Source organism: Protomyctophum bolini (assembly GCF_963924005.1).
Source record: "Protomyctophum bolini genome assembly, chromosome: 2".
NCBI lineage: Eukaryota > Metazoa > Chordata > Actinopteri > Myctophiformes > Myctophidae > Protomyctophum > Protomyctophum bolini.
Window position 1 is genome coordinate 23,981,717 of NC_137863.1, and position 22,919 is coordinate 24,004,635.

At 42.2% G+C, this 22,919-nt stretch overlaps 2 protein-coding genes across 4 annotated transcripts; both read left to right on the forward strand.

Moving 5' to 3' along the window:
* Positions 1–5,940: 5,940 nt before the first annotated feature.
* apof (apolipoprotein F) lies at positions 5,941–8,121 on the forward strand (the record flags this gene model as incomplete). Its single annotated transcript, XM_080789631.1, has 2 exons — positions 5,941–5,972; positions 6,757–8,121. Exon 2 carries the CDS (start codon positions 6,799–6,801, stop codon positions 8,119–8,121), a length of 1,323 nt encoding a protein of 440 aa, XP_080645757.1. The 5' UTR covers positions 5,941–5,972; positions 6,757–6,798.
* A 1,842-nt stretch (positions 8,122–9,963) lies between these two features.
* Positions 9,964–21,640, forward strand: stat2 (signal transducer and activator of transcription 2). Of its 3 annotated transcripts, none has more exons than XM_080783883.1 (24): positions 9,964–10,107; positions 10,599–10,782; positions 11,145–11,295; positions 11,454–11,549; positions 12,752–12,838; positions 12,970–13,048; positions 13,177–13,256; positions 13,357–13,508; positions 14,088–14,246; positions 14,435–14,524; positions 14,613–14,672; positions 14,771–14,791; positions 15,330–15,423; positions 15,642–15,686; positions 15,862–15,945; positions 16,076–16,174; positions 16,867–17,002; positions 17,090–17,142; positions 17,803–17,897; positions 18,468–18,607; positions 18,751–18,942; positions 19,103–19,157; positions 19,339–19,436; positions 20,775–21,640. In XM_080783883.1, the coding sequence occupies exons 2-24, from the start codon at positions 10,640–10,642 to the stop codon at positions 20,969–20,971; spliced, it is 2,406 nt and encodes an 801-aa protein (XP_080640009.1). In that variant the 5' UTR covers positions 9,964–10,107; positions 10,599–10,639; the 3' UTR covers positions 20,972–21,640. The 3 variants fall into 3 exon arrangements, with proteins under 3 accessions (XP_080640009.1, XP_080640010.1, XP_080640011.1); XM_080783884.1 differs by having other exon boundaries at positions 20,787–21,640; XM_080783885.1 differs by lacking the exon at positions 19,339–19,436 and having other exon boundaries at positions 20,775–20,953.
* The last annotated feature ends 1,279 nt before the right edge of the window (positions 21,641–22,919 follow it).

The window sequence follows — 22,919 nt, forward strand, 5'->3', positions numbered from 1 at the left end:
ATTGTTTTGGTCATTCATTCATTTGGTCATTCAAGGACCCATTTTTGGGTGGAGCGTGACATGGTATTCTTCTGTGTACCTTAGCTTCAATGCCCTTTACCTCAATGTAGATATTGCCATCCCATCTGTTCAACACCAAATCCCATTTTAGCTGTAATCTCATACATATCTTTCTCCCCCTCCTATATCTTTCCTATTTTCTTTTTTTTTAAATATATATTTTTATCCCACGATTTTGTAACCCATTTTTCACCCCTGTGTCAATCATCTAATGTTATCCTGGGCTCTACACACCCTCCACCAACCTAGTCCCCATATATGGGGGTCAAGGGGAGAGCAACGGACTTGAACTCATGCTTCCTTCATGCCTGAGTGTCCAAGTTGCTCCTTTACACCTGACAGGGGGGGTTTCCCTGGTTGGACGTAGCGCGTGGAAGGAACACGTTATTCCAACCAGTTCCTTTCCCCTCCATCAGGCGCCTCGGCTGGCCAGGGGGAGGCAGTTTGCCAGGGGGAGGCAGTTTTCCTATTTTCTTAATCATTCTCATTTTTCAGATCCACCATACTGTCATGATCCGTGACCTGGTCTGCCACCCTGATGTGTTTCCCTATGTTCCTTGTTTTGGGTTTTACTTTTGTGTACTTTTACCTTTTATTTTGTAGTATCTAGTGTCTCTTGGTTTCCTGTGTTGCCCATGTTTACCTGCCTTGTCTAACCCTGTGATTAGTGTAGTGTTCCCCACCTGTGTCCTGTTACTCTACCAGCCAATCCCTGTGTTGATTTGTCTGTTGTATTTCACCTGTGTCTAGTCAGTCCATGTCTATTTATATGCCCTTGTGTTTTCAGTTCTCCGTTGGTTCGTTATTATTTGTCACTGTGAGTATTTGTGATAGTATCTTGTTCCTTGACTCCTCGTTTGCCCTGTATTTCAGATCCCCTAGTTTTCCCAGTTTAGTGTTTCCCCTTGTACTCCTTATTCTATGTTTTGACTGCCTGCTCATCAGGCTTGATAATAAATATCTTCATTTGAACCGAGCTGCCTCTGCCTCTCATCTTGCACTTGGGTCCTCCTACACTGTCTTGACTCGAACCGTGACAGAACGAACCAACCAACATGGACCCAGCAGATAAGGCAGAGGAGGATGATTTCACCAAGGTTCTTCAGTCGATGGTCTCTATTATGGAGTTTTGCAATCGTCCATCAACCAGTGCTGAACAGAAGATCGAGGCTCTGAAGCAGGCTCTCCGGGTGGCCTACTCCCGTCCAGAACTAGCAGGCAAGCTTGATGGCATTGTAAAGGGAATGTGGGCTGCCATGTCCAATGCACCTACCAGCCTCCGGTCTGCAAGCCGTCAGCCCACTTGTCCCCCTGCTCTTCAGCCAGAGATCCACCCTCCTTCCCAGCCTGTTCAACAGCCCTGCTTACCCTTTACCTGGAAGGATTTTGGTGTAACTAGGGAGGTGTTTTATGAAGACTCCGACTTCCTAGAGTCCCTTCATAAATATTGGAGGGGTGACTGTGTATTGGCCAAGTATTTGGCTTTCTTCAGATGGGAGAGCCGTGGTGCTTTGTTTCCTGGTCCCCAGGAGGCAGTCTCCTCTGTTTTCCCGTCTCCCATCACGCCGCTGCCCGGCTCTCCGCCGCCCGGCACTCCGCCGCCCGGCACTCCGCCGCCCGGCACTCCGCCGCCCGGCATTCCGCCGCCCGGCATTCCGCCGCCCGGCACTCCGCCGCCCGGCACTCCGCCGCCCGGCACTCCGCCGCCCGGCCCTCCGTTGCCCGGCTCTCCTCGACCTGCAGCCCCGTCTGCAGCCCCATTTCCTCGACCTGCAGCCCTGTCTGCAGCCCCAGTTCCTCGACCTGCAGCCCTGTCTGCAGCCCCAGTTCCTCGACCTGCAGCCCTGTCTGCAGCCCCAGTTCCTCAACCTGCAGCCCTGTCTGCAGCCCGAGTTCCTCGACCTGCAGCCCCAGTTCCTCGACCTGCAGCCCCGTCTGCAGCCCCAGTTCCTCGACCTGCAGCCCTGGCTGCAGCCCCAGTTCCTCGACCTGCAGCCCCAGTTCCTCAACCTGCAGCCCCGTCTGCAGCCCCAGCTCCTTGCTCTGCAGCCCCAGCTCCTCCGCCTGCAGTCCCACCTGACCCCCCGTCGGCTGTCCCCGCCGACGTGCCGCCTGACCCCCGCTTCTCGCTTCTAGTGACTGTGTCTCCTTGTCCTAAGGTTCCCCTGTCTCCATGCCCCAGACCCAGCACAGCTCCTAGTCCCCTTGCTTGTCCTCCTAGTTGCCCTACTCCCCCAGTTTTTCAAACTAGCTCCCATGTTTTTACATCTGCTAGACCCATCTCAGGCTCTCAGTTTCCCCAGGCTACGTCCAGTCCCCGACCCCCTCTGGTCCACTCTGTCCCACCTACCACCCCGTTAGCTGATCTCCCTATGTGTTTATCTGCGTGTCTCCCTGTCTGTATGTCCGCGAGTGTGCATGCCAGTCTTCTTGTGTGTCTGTCTACTCCCCAGTCCTTTAGTCCCCCTGCTAACCGTTTTACCCCCCTGTTATGTCTGACTGCTTGTTTGTCCGCCTGTTTGACTGTCTGTCAGTTAATTTGTTTGTCTCTCGGTTTGTCTCACTTTCTGCCTCTCTGTTTGTCTGTGTGCTTGTCTGTGTGTCTCCCCACCTGCCTTTCTGTGTGACCCTTGCCCTAAGCCTCTCCAGTGTTCGTGTCCCTACTGGTTTTGAGCTTGTAGATCTGCAAAGATGTTTTGCTGTTTTGATTCCTGCCAGTCTCATGTTTAGTCCAGTTTTTTCTCTTGCCCCTGATCCCCTGTCCCAGTGACCCTCCTTCCAGACCCCCCACCGCCCGCCCTGCTCGATGTTATGGACTTTGTTTTGTGAGATGTGAAGCGTTGTCTGGAAGCCACCGCTTAAGGGGGAGGCACTGTCATGATCCGTGACCTGGTCTGCCACCCTGATGTGTTTCCCTATGTTCCTTGTTTTGGGTTTTACTTTTGTGTACTTTTACCTTTTATTTTGTAGTATCTAGTGTCTCTTGGTTTCCTGTGTTGCCCATGTTTACCTGCCTTGTCTAACCCTGTGATTAGTGTAGTGTTCCCCACCTGTGTCCTGTTACTCTACCAGCCAATCCCTGTGTTGATTTGTCTGTTGTATTTCACCTGTGTCTAGTCAGTCCATGTCTATTTATATGCCCTTGTGTTTTCAGTTCTCCGTTGGTTCGTTATTATTTGTCACTGTGAGTATTTGTGATAGTATCTTGTTCCTTGACTCCTCGTTTGCCCTGTATTTCAGATCCCCTAGTTTTCCCAGTTTAGTGTTTCCCCTTGTACTCCTTATTCTATGTTTTGACTGCCTGCTCATCAGGCTTGATAATAAATATCTTCATTTGAACCGAGCTGCCTCTGCCTCTCATCTTGCACTTGGGTCCTCCTACACTGTCTTGACTCGAACCGTGACACCATTCAATCAATAATAAGTTCTATTGTTGTGGTTTAGGGAAAGTCATTTGAGGTTTTCTACATTACAACACCTTGTTCAATTAATAGAGGGTATGCGCGTGACATCATCAAACCAGGAAGTTATGCAGGAATGCCTACTGAGTGTCTAAAAACTACTTTCTGGCCTTGACAGCCCATGCATCCAAACAGAAAAGTCATATCTAATTGCATTAAACGACATTAAACAATGTTAAACTCACTTTTCCTGTCACTTTATGCATGCGCATACCCTCTATTAGTTACATTTATATAATTTTTTGTTGCTAGTTGCTTAGCTTATGCTATTTTTTTTTAATCATTAAAAATAGGTTTTAATTGTTTTATTTTTTCCACATTTGGACATCCTAAATTCCATCAATTATAACTCACCATTTCCCATTTTAAATTAGGTTTGACACCTTGACATTGTTTGTAAACAACAGGGCGGGTTGATGGATAAAATTGATATGTTGTTTACACGTCATGTCAAGTTGGTCACTTCATCATATTCAGTTCGTCAGCACAGATAGAACTTTGGCCCAGACCGTGTTCCATCTTAGGTCATTCATATTTGTTAGGTTAGGAAGCTCTGATCATCATTTTACTCCTACCCTACTGCCTGTTTACACAGAGTTGTTCATCTTATCCTATTAATGTCACCATCCACGTGCCTAATCATCTCAGCCCTATATTATCCTATTATATTATATTATCCTTAGTCAGTCTCCATGCTGTCTGCCAGCCACTTTGGGGCCTAGTGAGAAAGTAGATAGCCGCTCAGAGTGAGAGTCAGGGAGCGCCTTTCTCTGTTAGAGTTCACAGCTGCAGGGAAAGTTTATCTTCAGGTTGCCTGGCAACGCCAGCTTGTACACTCTCCCAGCTACAATGTACGGGACCAAGGAGAGGAATTCTACGTCGCTACACCATCCTCATCATCAATGTGCTGGACTAATGAGTGCTCGACAACAAGCGCCACCGTGGGACAATTACGGATATGAACTATTTACCAACCAATTCATTCATATCAACAATCTGACGTCAGATGAAGTATTAAGCCAGGTACTGTGAAGAGAAGAGTTCAGTTCGGATCCATATTGGTACTTTTGATCACTCTAAATTATATTTGAACACATTTCTCTTTGAATTGAATTTATTACCTACTAAAACATTGTTAAGCCCTCTCAGAACTTTATTTGCGTCTGCCTCCAAATTACTTTTTAAATGTTTTTTATGGTTGCTGTCTTGGTACATTCAGGATTTAAAGGGCAATTCACTCATTTTTAAGGTAAAGACATGAGCACTGCATTTGGGTCTCCTGGCTGCTATCGAAGGTATTTATATACAGTCCTTTAAAACTATTACAGTATTGACCTAGGTATCAATTTATACCTAACAGTATCTGCGGCCCATCATACCAATAAAAGTATAATGAGTTATTTTCAATGTTTTGAACAAGATTTTAGGTATTGTTTGCTCCAAGAGAAAGTGATGTGGCCTGATGTCAACTGAGTATTAACCACTTACTTATTTATTCACCTGTGATAATCTGTTCTGATTATATGTTCTCTTCATATTTTGTGAATGAAGCCACATTTTGTAACTTCATCATTAGTTAGTTAGTTAGTTAGTTATTTTGTTAGTTCATGTTTTTGTTCATTGAGGTTTGGCCTTACAGATGGAAATGTGGCTTTTTACTGTGTGTTTACTTAATTTTTAGACTAGTCGTGTAGTCTGTTACAAAATTAAATTGTAAACGTTTCAAAATAATAGACTTGGACTTTTGGAATTTTGCTGAGTGGCCCCTGCATCTTAAATTGAGTAGCCCTGGATGGTAAAATCAGACACTGATGCATCCCTTCAGGGAAATCCTTCCCTGGGATGTTTCACTGCTAAAGAAATGGTCTTTTATCCAAATTTTGTATAGTGTGAAATAATGGAATCTGAGAGGGTAAAATGGTCCTCTCTTAATTAGAGCTCAGAAGAGCTGGAACGTCATTCCTTTGACTTCTTAGTAAAGGGAGAAATTTGCTCAGGGCATGAGGGGGTAGTTCTGCCAAGAATGTGGGTCAAAGACCAACTCAGTATATTAAAAGGGAGTAGAAAGAGAGAAGCATGAGAGAATAAGAGGGTGGCAGGGAGGGCAAACAAACAAAAACGTTTTAGAAAACGTGGACCTACTCCATGTGAATCAATATTCTAGCCCTGATCTCCCTGTTGAGCAATGGGGCCAACTAAGAGAGAGGGAGAGAGAGAGAGAGAGAGAGAGAGAGAGAGAGGGAGAGAGAGAGAGAGAGAGAGAGAGAGAGAGAGAGAGAGAGAGGGGGGGAGAGAGAGAGAGAGAGAGAGAGAGAGAGAGAGAGAGAGAGAGAGAGAGAGAGAGAGAGAGAGAGAGAGAGAGAGAGATGTAGGGGGAGTTGGGGAAGTGGTTTAACAGGACCAAATCTCATTGGAGGCAAAGAAAGAGAAGATCTCTGTGCATGCTTTTAAGTAAGTGAAAACAAGTCACATCTTATGTGTAGTAATAATACTATCTTCAAGTCGGACGCTGGATTAAAGAGCAGCTTCTTACGGTATTTTTTGGCAAATTTTTTCATCCTTTTTTGTTAATGTAAAGGTTGGGAGTGTGTCCTCTTTATCTGTTTGTGCACATTCTATACTGCAGTGCAGAACAGGTTTGAAATTAAGCAAATATTATTGTGTTCTGGCTGGGAGCAATATTGTTGTTGTTTTCTTCACTGTTATGTACCATTGTGATCATGCACCAAAATTCGGAATGTAAAACGTGTAAACTGTAGTGGGTTTTATACTATAACTGAAGTCATGGGCATTGTGATTCATGTAGTAATAGGGCCACACTCAACTAGAACTACAGCCAATGAGCACCAAGAATAGAGATAGACATATTAGATACATGCTGGGTCAACACATTTTAGGTGTTCCTGTAATTTATGAGATTTTAAAATAATAATAGTTTTAATGATACAGAAAGTATTGCCAAAGAAACAAATGGTGCGTACATAACACTATGTTCGTGTGAGGAAATGGGACAAAAATAAGGACTACTCAGTGATCTATAGTTGGCAGATAATCAATTAAATACTTTGAATTAGAATACCGGGTATGCTAGTTACATGGAAAATTCACATTATAGGCCTATTCTCTATCAATTACTTAACACAGGACAGACTCTGAAAAGGTTTACTTGTTTCAATTTCAGTAATGAGGATCATATCACTAATCAACCGACTATTGACCTTTGTTGTTTTTCCAGACTCTTTGACTGTGGCCACTGAAACGAGCTTTTCCGAGGATAATGAGGCACTCAACACTACAGTGGCTGATTCTGATCCAGCTACTGCTGAACAAGCAGGCTCTCTGCAGGGCATCACCTCCTGTGACCCTTAGAAACCCTCTTCCAAGTACCATCATCCAGGAAGACGGAGGAACGAAGCAGTCTCTCCTGGGATCCCAACCCCAACTCAGTTTCCCACATGGGAAGAAGGGTCCTTCTATGCCTATAATGTGTGTGCCAAAAGAAGACAAGCTTCAGTCTTCCAAATGTATAATATCCACTCTCAGGGAAAAGCTCAAGATCTCATTGAAAGATCATTCAAGGGACCGTCAGCAAATTCGTGGGAACGTCAGGTGCGGAGAGCTGCTTTCTGCTACCACCCTTGATGATCCGTCCTCCACCCTGTTCCCTCAGGAGCTCCTGAGTCTCTCCATGGTGTCCGTGCTAGTGGTGGTAGGTTGCCAACATGAGGCAGAGACCCTGGTGATCAAGCTGTTTGACTTGCTGGGAATGGCTGACACAGAGGAGCTCCTGATGGAGGTAGCGAGTGTGATAGAGAGGAGGGCAACACATGCCTTGCCGCCATCACTGGAATCACCTGTGGACAGGACACAAGAGCAGAGCCACCTAGAGGCAGTGATGTTTAACATTCGGCAGCTGGCCATGGCTGGAGAGGCGCACATGGGCAAGGGAGAGCTGTGTGAAGGCTGGACTCGGGTGAATGGAACCATACTACTGGGAAAGACTGTGGAGGGAGCCACCGGGGGGCTTCGGGAGGCCGTGAGGACCTGTGAGAGTCTGGGATTCCAGTGTGCTGGAGTGACACAGGGCGGTTTACTCGAACCTGGGCAGTATAGGGCAGTGCTGAAGAAAGGCAGCCACATCTTGCCCTCAGAATCCCTGGAGGCTGAGTGTTGGATCCGGCAGTGCAACATGGAGCGGGATACCAATTCACTCCCTGCAGCAGCAGGTGGCCGGGCAAGGCGAAGTCCCCGCAGGAGCTGTATAAACGAAGAGGAGGAGCAGGTCTACCGTGTGGTGGAGTGGATTCCTGGCATCAGCACCCTCTACAACATGGCTACTGCTATGTATTATGCATCGATCAATTGCACTGAGACAGCCAAGCAGAGAGCCATACTGAGCGCGGTCGATCTCGGCACTGATGCTCTTATGGCCGCCACGGGGGGGAGTGCTGGGGTGGCTGGCTACGCCCTTGGCGCAGGAGTGAAGACGGGCGTGAAGGCCGGAATCAAGCACCTGCTCACCTCCATGAAGGAGGAAGACGACCTGCTTGTGAACCAGAACCTGTACAGCTGGGAAGAGGGACTCATCACAATAAACTAGAGTTTAAAAAAAGCAAAGAATGTATCTCTGTCCAACATTGCCATTTCCATTTTGGCTACATGTACACCAGCTAGATTTGTTTTTTGTTTGCAAGTGGAGCAACGAATGGCCAATGATGAGGTAGTTTTTCCTATCTTGTCGTTTTGAAGTTGTATTCAGATCATAAGTGTATTCAGATCATAATTACGTGTATCCACAGAAGCATGTTTGAAAAGGGGGGGAAAGCTTTTTGTTTGTGTGTTAATGTGCACAACATTAAAATAGTTATATTTTATAACAATTTAGTAAAATAGTTATAACTATAGTTATATATAAATAGAATATTATAATATATAAGAAATTCATGGTTGTATTCAAATCTGTAAAAATGGCTTTGTGTTGTCAGCTTTACTTTGCAATAGTTCTTTGTAGCCACACTAATCCAAACGTGCAATGAAAATAATAATTCATTGTAACTTGATTGTTTCATACAACAATATTTATAAAGTTTATGAATCCAATAATCTGTAGCAACAATCTCTAACCACATGAGTAAACCTACCATCCCTAACTTTACAAATGGCTAATTGTAATTTGTAAGAGATTTGGCACACCCATTAGAAAAGTTCTGGTCTTTAGGAACCAACATATTAAACCCTCAAGACCTACATTCTTCCTCTCAAGCAACACCTTTTCCCAAATTCTTTGTCTTTCCTCCCAATACGGTATGATTTCAGGTCACACTCAAATGTTCACCTCTGGTTTAATTGCAGAGATTATTGCTTCTGTACTACATTTTGTGGGGTTTTGTTTTATTATGTCTCAATAAATGTAACATTAAATGTCCATCTATGATTGATCTATAGTATCTTTTACTTACTATCAATCAACACATTTGACCAAATATAACAACAATAACAATGATAATAATTACTATAATAATAATAATAATAATAACTAGAAATGCACTCTGTCGAGGTGCCAACTATCCTTGCACATATATAGGCCTACTGTTACATTTTAGTGGCATAGGAGCAAAATGAATGATATCCATTCCCTTGTTAATCCCCTGTTTGAGCCGAATCTGGGTTGCACGTGGTTTGTTGAACTCCTCTGGTGGATAATGGATTATTTAATTATTATTATTATTAAAGCTTGTTATTTTGGCAAAACTTCTGATGCAGGGAGAGATTACATAAGGTACCGTAACACACACTCATACAACAACACCGCCTGGTACAGGGCAGAGCCTCTGGTACATGGTTTATGATGAATTCCTGTTCTGTTCTTAACTTCTTTGACTATAGAAGTGTAGTCTCTAAATGTTTTGATGAATTGAACAAGGTGGACCCTCTTGTAAACAAGTGATGCTTAATTGGGTCGTCCACTCACCAGTCTTTGTATTGAGTTTGTGCTTGAAATATGTACTGTAATTCTGCAAACTGTTAATACATATTTCAATCAATCAATCAATCAATCAATCAATCAAACAATCAATCAATCAAAGGGTACAGTACAACCCTACAACACTAGTGAGTAGTAGTGGCATCGGATCAGCCTTCTTGGCTGCGTTAACTTTCGTTTTCCTGACGTCCCACGTTCACGTCGTCATTTCTTGGAAATATTTCAGACAGAGACACAAATGATTGGCACAGAAGAGCAACCAACCACAGTCTGTGCTGCGATGTTAACGTTACGCCAAGGGAAGAAACTGCATGCCATGGCGCCTCCATTTGGGCTCTTGAACGCCAACAGCGTCAGCTCTCACAGAGCCAACATGGCGCCCTGGGCAGTAAACAGTGGCAGTGTGCAGATGACAGTGGGAGTGTTCAACGATGTAACCAATGGATTAGAGGAGAAATAAAGAAAACAAGGAAATGCATCGTGATCGTTACACATATGAAACGTACTCCGCTGGAAGTTTTACGATTGTTTTTGTTGATCAGAAAGAAAACGGAAAGGTTTGAATCCGCAGAAAGATCATTTATCAGAGATTCGGTGCCTGAGGTGAGCTATCATTAATTATACAGCTGTGTGTATGTATGGTATTCTACTCTGCCCAGTGCCCACTTATGCGGTCTGCCCAGAGCATATCCTCATAGAAACATGTCTTAAATCCGTCACTCTGATTATATTATAACTCAGTGAGCTTATTTGCACATATATAATATTAATACCTGAAATAATATGTGTGTGTGTGTGTGTGTGTGTGTGTGTGTGTGTGTGCGCGCGTGTGCGTGCGTGCGCACAGTGCACACACAACTTTACACATCATTGGTTGTCGAATGTTGCCCTCTGCTGGTTATCACATACTGTACATCCCTGACATTTACAAAGCATGATGAAGTCATGGACATTGGACAGTGCCGTGCTGACATATCTGCAACAATGCAGAAGGCCTACTACAGTATTACAAATACAATAAACAAATGTGAAATCTGTGATCCCAGATTAAGCACTTCACACCAGTGCCTTCTATTTAACTTGTATTTGTGCAGTTTGTGTTGTTGGTGTGAAGAACACAACAGAGCCAAGGAGGATGTCTCAGTGGGAGAGAGTGAACCATCTACCGCCATGCTATAAGGACCAGCTTCATGAGCTCTATGACAATAGGGATGCCTCCATTGCCTTCCCTATGGATGTGAGACACTACCTGGCTGCTTGGATAGAGAAGCAGGAGTGGTGAGGCAGCACTTCATCTCATAAATCATGTCTTTAACATTAACCCATGAAAGCATCTGTGTAACCACATTAACCATCATTTTATATCTTTGAATAATGCATGTTTTTAACCCAAATCTTTGCTTCTGGGGGTCCCTGGAACAACATATTTTGAGATGAGGGTCTGCGTGCGGCCAAATACATATAATTTTGGAGGTTCTTGACATGAAAACGTTTTGAGCATATCGCAACATACATTTAAGGTTTTCAGAAAACTGTAAGGATATGGAAGACATTTTTAGAATTGACCTCAGGTCCTAATGGGTTTTAAAGGATTAAAAGACCAGTGTCCGTCTCTGTTTTTGTCTGCGTTTTCTCTTTAGGGAGCGTGCAGCTCAAGACCATGCCTTGGCCATGGTGCTGTTCCAGGGGTTGTTGGGAGAGCTGGATATCCAGCACAGCCGCTTTGTACAAGAAGAGTTACAGTTGCTCCACATGCAGCACAACTTCAGACGCTACAAACAGAACTTTCAGGTTCATCTACCCAACTGCCTCTGGGATTCTTACAACATTATCCATACCAGCTCCAATAAAATATACTGTTATAGAGCTGTCTGTCATCACATCATTGGTGAATGTGTGGTGTTAGACCTGAGGGGTTTAAGTTTGGTGTCCACCTTTTTTGTCTGCAGATATACCAGGAGGAGCCATGCAAATTGGCCAGTACGATCTGGTGGTTCCTGGGGAAGGAGAAGGAGATAATACAAACTGCTGATCTGACTGGTCAGGTTAGAGTAACACATACATAGAAATGAATAATCACTGACAATGGAAAAGCTCTATCCGAGAGTTTAAACAAGAAATTGTCACAGTTTATTTTATTTCACTGAGTTATGGCCATTTGAAGTATTAAACACTACTGATGACAATGGCCCATTTGTTGCAGCTAGTTTGGGAGTTTAAGTTGGCATTATCTCAAACACAAAACAACTTTACTGCAAAGTGAAAAACAAATGCCCCTTCAACTTTCATTTAAGTATTTGAAAGGCTTTGTTTCAAACTAACCAAAAGGTTTCCAAGTTATGCTGTTTACTGGATAGCTATTAAGTCCAGTAGTTATAGTTAGGAAAAAACAATTCTGGGAGAAATTATTCCATTTCTAGACAACATCTAAACGGATTGATGTTAGCTATGGTAGTTATAGACCAGTTATGTAATTGTGGCCCTGACCATGATTGCGACCTTGACCTTTGACCATTTGACCCAAATGTAAATCATCTCTTTGCAGTGGCCTGCTGATAATTCCCCACCAAGGTTCATGCAAATTGGCAGTATTCATCCGTTTTTGGTTATTTTCTTCACATATATAGAAGTATTTGGGAAGCTGGAAGTACCTCCACTAAAAACACCGGGACAACGCTCCACATGTCCCACAAACTCTTCTCCCTTCTGGCTACAAAACTTTGGAATGCACTTCCCATTACAATCAGAACTGCAGCCTCACTTCCAATCTTCCGCCGTAGTCTGAAAACCCACCTTTTCAGACTCCATCATGGCCCGTAGCACTTGCCCCAGCCCTTTAGATAGCACTTTATGTAGACTTAGATTTGCATTTTATGTAGTTATAGTATATATGTATAGTATAGTATGTATGTATAGTTTCATTATATAGATATATTCCACTGTTACGTTCTTAGCTTACGCATGTTTCATGATAACTACTTTTTATGTGTGATGTATTGCCATGCTTTTTGTTCTTGCTTAATGTAAATCGCTCTGGTTTAAGAGCGTCTGCTAAATGCCTAAATTGTTAATTGTAATTGCAAAACCATGCTGTGCATTGCTGTGGGCAGGGTAATTAACCAACACCAACAACAACAATATACTGAACAAATGTGTCCCAACAGTTTTGTCTCATCTCCTAGGCTAGGAGATGATGAAACCTGCTTTACCTACTATTCTTACCTCTATACTTCTCTTCTGCTCTCAGGTCCAGCTCTTGCATATGGACCAGATTCACATGGAGAGTGACAGCCAACTAGAGCGCAAAACGGCCGGCCTTAGGAATCAAGTACAGGTATCATTTTCTATTTAATTCCACCATGTGTTGTCATGCCATGTCTTATTTCCTACATTTGCATTAGTTATCATTGTTATGAACACTGTTATCTTCATGTTTTTATTCTTTTCATATTTTGTGGAATACAGTGCTTGGAACACACATTAATGTGTTTAGAAGAGCAGCAAGATGAGTTTGATTTTAAGTATAAAACCCACAAGATGGAAGGTAAGCATCTCCAGATTTGTGTTTTTTTGCTAGCATTATTTTACACGATGTTTGATTCACAAGTGCAAGTTATCTCTGAATGTGCGGGGGCAGTAATCTTCATCTTAATTTATCTAACTGTGCTTCAGGGTTGGTAGATCAAGCCGTGAAGAATGAACAACAAAGAAACCTGCAGATACTTATCAACAAACTCAATGAATGTAGAAAGGTACAAAGACATTATTAGAACACCTTCATTCTTGTGCTTCAAATTTTAAATTCACCAACTTAACTCTTATCATTCTTCCCTCCAATGATTCCCCCCATAGATCACGTTGTCAGATCTCGGTAAACTCCTTGATTCCTCCGAGGAGCTGGCAGCTGTCTTGGTAAACAAAGAGTTGGCAGAATGGCAAAGGAGACAGCAGAGGGTCTGCATCGGTGCGCCAGAAAATATAGGTCTCGATCACCTAGAGAAGTGGTATGTTCTGTTCTCATCTTGACAGTATCAACCAATCAGATTAGTGTTTTTAAAAGTATTATATTATATGCCAACCAGAAAAATCGGGAAGATGATTGTTTTGGTATCCATTTTATGTCTGAAATTGTGCAATAATTTTGTACGATTGTAAACAGGTATTGCTTGCAGGTCTCCCAAATGTGAGTCCATGTTGGAAGAATAATTTTGGTTATGCACTAATGGTTTGATGTAGCACTTTTTAAGTCCTGCGTAACTTATGCTGTCATTACTTAACATGATCTGTTCTACTATAGAACATTTAGAATTAAATGGAAAATTATTTAATCATTGAACAAATATTTTGTATCACCGTTAGCCTCTTGATTTGTTGACAAAGTATTTGACTCAAAGAAGGAATACTATGTTCTCTCCTCGACACAGGTTGTATTAGCAGATAATATCTTCCTTTCTTGCAGCTTTTGGCCCCATTGCCCTTTGCCATTCATATCAGCTTTGGTTGACTCATAGTTGACACAGTTGCAGGTTTCAACATATGTGTGTAACAGCTTTGTGGCCTTTGCTCTGTTACTTGTTTCATAGGTTTACCTGTGTGGCAGAGTGCCTGTTCCAGGTGCGGAAGTTTCTAAATAAGCTGGATGAGCTGGTGGCAAAGTTGACCTATCCCGACGACCCCGTAAAGGTCCAGACACCGGCTATGCAGATGAGAGTGAACACCATTCTCATAGATTTAATCAAAAGGTCTCACTCATAGAAACAGCACACACACACACACACACACACACACACACACACACACACACACACACACACACACACACACACACACACACACACACACACACACACACAGTAAAACGTTCTCTCTCTGATTGTCTCTTTCTGAGTGTCATATTTTTTTAGTGTTGTCATTTTTATATCCATTTAAGCTCCTTTGTGGTTGAGATGCAGCCATCCATGCCGCAGGGTAAAGGTCCCTTAGTCCTACGTACCAACATTCAGTTCTCTGTAAAGACTAGGTCAGTGTCACCACCACAAGGTACAGTACATATATGGTGCTACCTGTTGCACGTTACAAAACTTCAGCCCTGTACCATTTAATTTCAGGCTTCTTGTGAAGTTTCCTGAACTGAACCATGTCATGAAGGTGAATGTGACCATGGACAGGTGAGATAAAGATCAGTCATCATTTGTTGACTCGTAGAGAATGTTGTAATTTTAGTTCATCTGGCTAACATTCTGTAATATCTGTGTTTTCTGATCAGGGAGCCCCCCCAAGTCAAAGGGTAAGTTTTTTTTTACACAATAGGGGGGGGAAAGTGTTGGACTTTAGCATGAGGTGTGCAGAGGACAGGGCAATTGACAATGGAGGCTAAGTAGACATCACTTTGCTCCTGGCAGAAATGACTTTGAAAGTGTTTTTGTCCACGAACATTGTGGGCATTGCTACTGTACTAGTACACCCTGTTGTGCTTAGTGTAGCACACTGCTCTTAAAGGTAATGAAAAGTTATAAGTTATAAGTTATTATATTGGATTGTGAATCAACCTGCAAGGCTGTGACACATCCGCTGATAATATATTGAGCCTAATCCAAATACCAACCGTGTTGTCATGCCCTGCCTGCAAACGCCATTAACTGCACTTCTTACCGGTTCCCCCAAAATAGGGTCCCCAGAGTTTAAAACATTGACTCGTATACTGTCGGAGTTAAATTTACACTCCTGAGTTTGCTAACCTAAACTCGATGTTGCCAATTGCCTGGGAATTTCATTTAGACGTTATAAGGTGGAATTGTACCCAACCCAACCACTTTTGCTTTCAGGTATCGGCGCTTTAATGTTTTGGGTACCAGCAGCAAGGCCTTGAACATGACAGAGAGCCAGAATGGAGGTATGGTGGCAGACTTCAGACATCTGGTGAGTGTCAGATATGCAACCTTTTGTGAAAATGCTGGGAAATGTGACCAGCATTACCCAACTCAATATATTGGTCACACGTACATAATGCATTATAGACATGGGCTTCATAGAAAGTGTCAGCTAAACGTGTATTTTCCAATGTGAGTTATATGGTCATGTGTTTGCGGATATTCAAGTCATTTTTGAGTAATATTGTTGAGCTTTCATCCATGTAGATCCTGAAGGAGCAAAAGTCTGGAGGAGGCAAAGCAATCAGTGATGTGAGTTCATGTTTCTACATTTTAAGGTGCAAGTTCAGCAGATTTCAGAAAGAGTTCAGGAATTGGTAAAATTGGTAACAGTTTGATGAGGACGTGTGTGTGTGTGTGTGTGTGTGTGTGTGTGTGTGTGTGTGTGTGTGTGTGTGTGTGAGCGCGTGTGTGTGCGTGCAATCAGATCTCTCTCAGTGTTACAGAGGAGCTACACCTCATCGACTTTGACACAGTTTTTCAGCTACATGACTTAGAAGTTGAATTGAAGGTGCATTCTGTTTCTATGCCATAATAAAACAAATTTTACCCATAAATGTTTGACAAGTATGGTGGTTGACTTTGGACGATGGATGACCCGTGTGTCCTAACGTCCTGTCATTCTGTGTCACCTGACGTAGACCTGGTCTCTCCCAGTGGTGGTCATCTCCAACTCCAGCCAACAGCAGAGTGCCTGGGCCTCCATCCTCTGGGCCATGATGCTGTGTCAGGACCCCAAGGTCAATAGACCAGTGTCAGTTTTGACACTGTTTAGTCATAGTCCTTTGCATAAAATCTAATGTAGTTTTAGTCACCTGAATTTTTTTTGTTTTAGTCTAGTTTTAGTCGACTAAATATAAGGATTTAGTAGACTAAATGTACAGTTGATTTTGGCGGGCCTTGATGGCATCGTAATGGCTAATTTTACACTTGGTTGCATGCTGAAAATAGCCGATCTACAAGCTCAAGCTGCACGGCATGTTGTGACCTTGTAGATCGGCTATTTTCAGAGCACCTACTGTAAGTGCAACCAAAATGAATTGTCTATTAGTTCTACTGGATCTCTTCTGCATTAGTCCCATTTTAGTCTAGCTAGTTTTCATTTGTTGACGAAATTGTCATTATATTTAGTCTTTAGTCATCATAGCTTAGTTTTATTTAGTTTTGTCAGTGAAAAGAGGTAGTCGACGAACCTTTTTCATCATAGACAATGACATGGTGTGTTGTTTGCTGTCCATGGAAAAATTTGTACCCATTAAAAAGGAAGGTGTGTGTGTGTGTGTGTGTGTGTGTGTGTGTGTGTGTGTGTGTGTGTGTGTGTGTGTGTGTGTGTGTGTGTGTGTGTGTGTGTGTGTGTGTGTGTGTGTGTGTGTGTGTGTGTGTGTGTGTGTGTGTGTGTGTGTGTATGTGTGGTGCGTGTTTGAATGTGTAGGACTGCTTGTTCTTTGCCAACTGTCCCGTGGCCACATGGGCACAGCTCAGGGAGACGTTGAGCTGGCAGTTTCTATCTGCCACCACAAGGGCTCTGGACTCCTCTCAGCTGGACATGATTGCACATAAGCTCTTTGGTAAGTCCAACATACGTCCTCCAAACAGCTGACCCTCACTGTGATTGATGGTGACAGTTGGTTAGTAATAGATTGTTGTCACGCCAGGTAAACAGCCAAACGTTGATGACTGCAAAGTGTCTTGGTCTAAATTCAGCAAGGTAAGAATCAGTTTTTTTATTCCAAGTAGATTGTTTTTGTTTGATTGCTGATGATGAACACAGCCATTGGATGTTACAGTGTCATTAAAACCACTTAATCTCTGTTTTTTAGTCTTACAACAAATAGTGATGTGATTCTTTGTGAGCTTGTAAGATACTACAATTGCTATTTTCACAATTTTGTCAAATTGTTTTGCCTATAGAGCGTCGCAGCTCCGCCCCCTTTCATGACGACGCCAGGCCCAGGAAATAATTCCCAATGCTTTTTTCCCATAGACATTTCAAAAAGTATTTATTTAAAGACCTTTTAAGCGTCATACGAAGCCAACTCGAGTTGTGACAAATCGTGACAACAAACACAATATTTTGGACCAAACAAATAATTACAAAGAAGAAAAACAACAAAAAAGGTGTTATACTTGTAACCTGCCGTTTTTTCTTCTTTCTAATTATTTGTTCGGCCCAATCTTTTTTGTTTGTTGTCATGATTTGTCACAACTCTTTGTACAAGGCTTTTTGAAATGTCTATGAGGAAAGTGAACGGGGAATCATTTCCTGGGCCCTGGTAGGGGGCGGGACTGCGACGCTCTATATTTAAATGCCCCAGAATAAGCATACCAGGTTGAAACTTGAAAGTGGTTAACATCCTATGTTTTCCAGGAAAATTGCCTCAATCTCAATTTCACATTCTGGATGTGGTTCGATGGCATCTTGGTACTGGTGAAAACCTATCTTGAAGACCTGTGGAAAGACGGGTAAGTGTTCTGAGCAACTATTGACTGATCCCTTGGTGTAAATTTTCATTTCTAGCTCTGATAGCAGCGAGGCTCTATGGATGGAGTTGTCGGTCAGTCCATTCAACACTTTGATCCAAAACAGGATCTTGAAATCTAGAGGCTGGATTGCCATAGAACGTTCAATTACCCAAATGGATGAATCTAACTGATTTTGGTGACCCCCAAGTCTCCTCTAGTGCCACCTTTAGGCCAAGATTTCCCACTTACAAGATATCTCAAATCTACTGGCCAGATTGCAATAAAACTTAGTGCGTGCTTTCAAGCTCCCCAGATGTTGAACCCTAACCATTTGACCCATAACCTTTCCTCGAGTCTAGTGCCTTGCCTTCCTCAGGCCTCAAAATGTAAAGGGTGGATTGATTTGGATTGCCATGACAGTTTTACATCCAACACAAACAAGATATCTTGAACACTTCTATGTATAAGAAGCAGGGCTGTTAGAGCTACATTTCACCTCATTATTTTTATCTAATTCCAGAGCAGTGTTGTCATGCCTTGATTGTTCTTGCATTTTCCTCTGTGTTGTAGCTCTATCATGGGCTTCGTGACTAAAGCCAAAGAGAAAACCCTCCTTAAGAAAAAACAAGGTGGCACGTTCTTGTTACGCTTCAGTGAAAGCGTCAGAGATGGTGGGATCACGTTTTCCTGGGTGGAGTACTCAATATTGGGTAAGATGCTGTCAGTGCATAATGACTGCTGCGAGTTGTTTTAACATCACCATGGGGGCAGTTTTGAAATCTATTTACCAGTAACATATTTTTTTCTATTGTGTTCCACTACACCACTTGGGGTCCACTTCTTCATGTCTAAGGCGAGCCCAGTGTGAAATCAGTTCAGCCCTTCACCAAGGTTGACTTATCCCAGATAGCTTTGCATGAAATCATCAGAAATTACCAGATCCTAGTGGAAGAGAATGTTCCTGAGAACCCTCTACGTTACCTCTACCCCAACACCCCCAAAGACGATGCGTTCAGAAAATACTACACAGACTACAAAACTGGAGGTGAGGACGCACAGAGACAGTTTACTTACTCTGTTTTAACGTTCTTTTCATTTTATATAATGAACAGTATATAAATGTATGTTAGTGTTGAGAAGGAATATGACACATTATAGTTTCTCCTTCACTTAACTATATTTGAATACTTTCTGTTTTTTCTTAGATGACAATCCATACTTAAAATATATCCAAACCAAGCTGGTGATGGTGTCAAAGGGGTAAGTATCGTTTGTTTCATTTGTTTTCAATGCGTGTTGAGAGTCATTTCCAGGAGTATGAAAACTGTAAAAAATATATATGTTCTTTTATTTTTTAAAGAAGAAGAAAATGAAAATATTTTTGGCTGCATTTCATTAAAAGCAATAGTTTGTAATGGCTGTTTGTCATTGGTCACTGTAGGAGTACATTGGAGGCTAAGTCACCCATGAGTTGTGGTATGGCAGCAGTGGGTGAGGGCCTGGATTCAATGAATGATGGCCTGTGTGAGGAGGCAGCCGGTGAGTGGTGGCTCTCCTCCTCGCTGTCCCCGCCCATTCTAAAACCGAATCAAACCAATCCCTCTGTCCTGGGTTTTAGTTTTCACACTACCATCTGTACGGTGTATACAACTCTTACAGTATGTAAGAGTTGTTTCATTGACCATATTCAAGCACTTTGGTGTGTAGGTTTAAGGTCAATGAGGGTTTTTTTTATTGACTTTGGCATGATACACTGTCCTGCATGTGGCACCCACTACATACACTAGGAATATGATTGTGGTAGTCAACATCCTAGTCTTCCATTAAGCTTTTACTAACCACTTGTTTGATTTTATGGATTTGTGAATACCTGGGAAGTAGACAATTAACAATTCCTTTATTTTTTTTCCTCTCCATTGAATTCTCAGTTTGTCATTGCAGCATGGGGTCCTCTCCGCTCCTCAATTTGCATGTGGGGCTCCTGCATTCTAACCTGACGCTGCCAGATCCAAGAAGCTTGCTACACAAGTTTGTTTCACAGCTTATTGGGATCTGGGATCTCGGGAGGCAATTCGATGACGGGGCTGTTTATTTTTTTCAAAATACTTGGTAGATGATTGGATGGGACCGTCTGTCTCATCTGTCCCATCACCGTGTGGCTGTGCAAACACAACCAATCATATTGACGTGTCTATATAGTGTCACATCCGGTTTGGCACATGTCCCGCCCTTAGCTCACGCTGATTGGTTCGAACCACGAGTGGTTCGGCGTTAGCTCAACTCCCTGAGAGATCCCAGATGGTTGCGGTTTTGGGGAACATGGTTACCCAATACCGCCCCCAGCTGGCAAAGTCAGGTTACCTGCATTCACCGAAAACCAATTTTTTTCCAGGGTTGGAAATGTTGTGGAAAATAAAGCAATTGTAATCGAGTGTCATGTTTGTGTGCTATTAGAATCAGATACCTTTTCAGGACATGTTAACCAATTTATAAGAGTCTTAATTACTTAAGTTCCAAATAACAATCGTTTTGTAATATAAGACCTGACACTTTCAAACATATTTGGGGCCATTGTAACTACTCTATTTTGTGAGCACCCCAGGCAGTTTTTAAGTTGCTTGATTCAGTATTTAGATATTTGCCATTCTTGTTATCATTTGAAAGTGAAATATCCTTTTAATATCAAATTAATAGAGAGAGATTGAGACATAGAGATTGATTTTTCAGAATGCTGTACACTATATGCAGTATGCACAGTGCAAAAAGTGCATTAAAAAGTAGTCTAGCGCTATTGAAATCCACAGTGAAGCGGTAAATCCTGACATAGTCTGTCCATGAAAGTACAAACAAAAGTAACACTTCTTCCTCTTTCCTCAGTCCCAGTTGTAGACCTCCATGTGCTGGAGGAACCTCTAGCAGCTGATCCTGATCCCATGCTTTCTGACATCTTGGAAGACCCAGTGCACGAGTTGCTCCGCCAATATCTCAGTGACCCAAACACTTTCAGTCCCACTGACTTTCCATATGATGATGATGAGCAAGGGTTAACGAATGCATTTTCCATAGAGATATAATATATCTTGAGGAGCGACAGCCCCGCCCCCGCTATTCACTTCAATGGAAGTTGCTCAGTGGCGTTTTGAAGCACCCGAAAGAACGACGTCTGGGGGCTTGAGATTTACCAGTCCTCTCCTTGGTCCTCTCTCACAGCCCTGTGGAGCCACATATCAATCCCTGTAGATAATCCCTGTAGAGAGCACTGAAGTCTGATGTATAATTTACACATCATACCTGGGTCACATTTCTTCCCCACCATTATAAATTACCCTTCAAATCGCTTCAAATAAGAACTGTGTTCCACTCATATGGATATGAAGAATCAACTGATGGCGAGAAAGCGCTAATGTTACTGCAGAATTAGTATTTTCTTGGCCAAAAATACATCAAATATGAGTGACCGACTATCGTAAACGACACCTCCCACACAATATTGCCGACACAGTTTGTTTATTTTTGGACCATAATTCTTATATGAGACTATACTAAGATGACCCAATGTTATTCTCCATAGAGAGAAATGACTTCCGCAACCCAGGGGATGAGCGAGTGACTTTGTACTAGCAGTCCCACCCCCTTTCAGAACAACGAGGGCAGTAATTCCCCTATTTATTTAAAGACGTTTATGCCGTGGACAAAACATGACAATGAATACAATGTTTTGGTCCAATCAAATAATTAGTAAGTGCCTTTTTTATTTTTACTAATTATTTGATCGGCCCAAAACATAGTGATTATTGTCATGATTTGTCACAACAATAAGAGTTGGCTTTGTCTGTGGCGTAAACGTCTTTAAATAAATACTTTTTGAAAATTCTATGGGGAAAATGAACGGGGATTTATTTCCTGGGCCCTACTTTGTGCCATTATTACTACTGTATGCATCATACTGCACCTTCAACCACTGTCTTACATTTTATAGCAACATGCCATCTAAACTGTTAAAATCAACACATAGAATACAGTATATCTTCAATCTTTTTCTCTGATTCTTCCCCTTTGTTTTTTCCCCCATGGCTCTAGCCGTGGGGGACAAATTCAGGACACTCATGGACTAACTTTAATATCGCCTGCCCAAATTGCGGATGCTTGTTCCTTTGAACATTTGCACTTCCATATGCACTGCAGATATCTCCGTCCATTGTAGGCAATAAAACAATGCCCATTTATAAAAACTATAACAAAAGAGAACATGTGATCATATGTCTTGTTTCCTCCTATCTGAGACACAGTAGCTGCTATGTACCAGGCAGGGGTAACACTTAAGGTAGGTCATTGCATTTAGCTTATTTAAGATGGCAGTATAAGACCTTTTGCAATCATTAGGCTACTGTCATTGCTAGGATTGTGATGCACTCTTATGATTTCATTATTACTTTAGGTAAAACTGATTTTTATTTTGTAATGATTTTACAGTTGGAAGTTACAGTAGGAATATGTGAATATATATATCACCCATTCTTGAGATAAGGGACAAAACTTTTTTCAAACTGGATTTTTTTTTTTTTAAGATACATTCAAATCAAATAGATGTATTTGTAGACACAGGTCTCAACTACCAATCTTGAGAAGGAACAGGTTTTTCGCATTACAGTAGGAATATGTGAATATATATATGTGAATATCATGTAATGTTTTAGAAATACATTTGTAGGCTACACACACTAGTGAAGTTTGATTTCTCACATTGTTTTTATAATTCATGGAATTTATTAGATGTTTTGTTTTTTGTGTGAAAGTTTGGAAGTAGGCCTATTTAGAAATAATTAAAAACAAAATGTAAGAAACAAAACATATGTGGAGTCATGACCCACTGTTTTGGAATCTGTAATTACAGTGGTTCTCAGCCAGTGGTACTTGAGAGTGTAACATGAAACCCTTACCCTTATGGGTCCATTTGGTTTCATTTTAGACACTCAAGAGGTAAATTATTATAAACATCTGCATTACTTAATTTACAAGAAG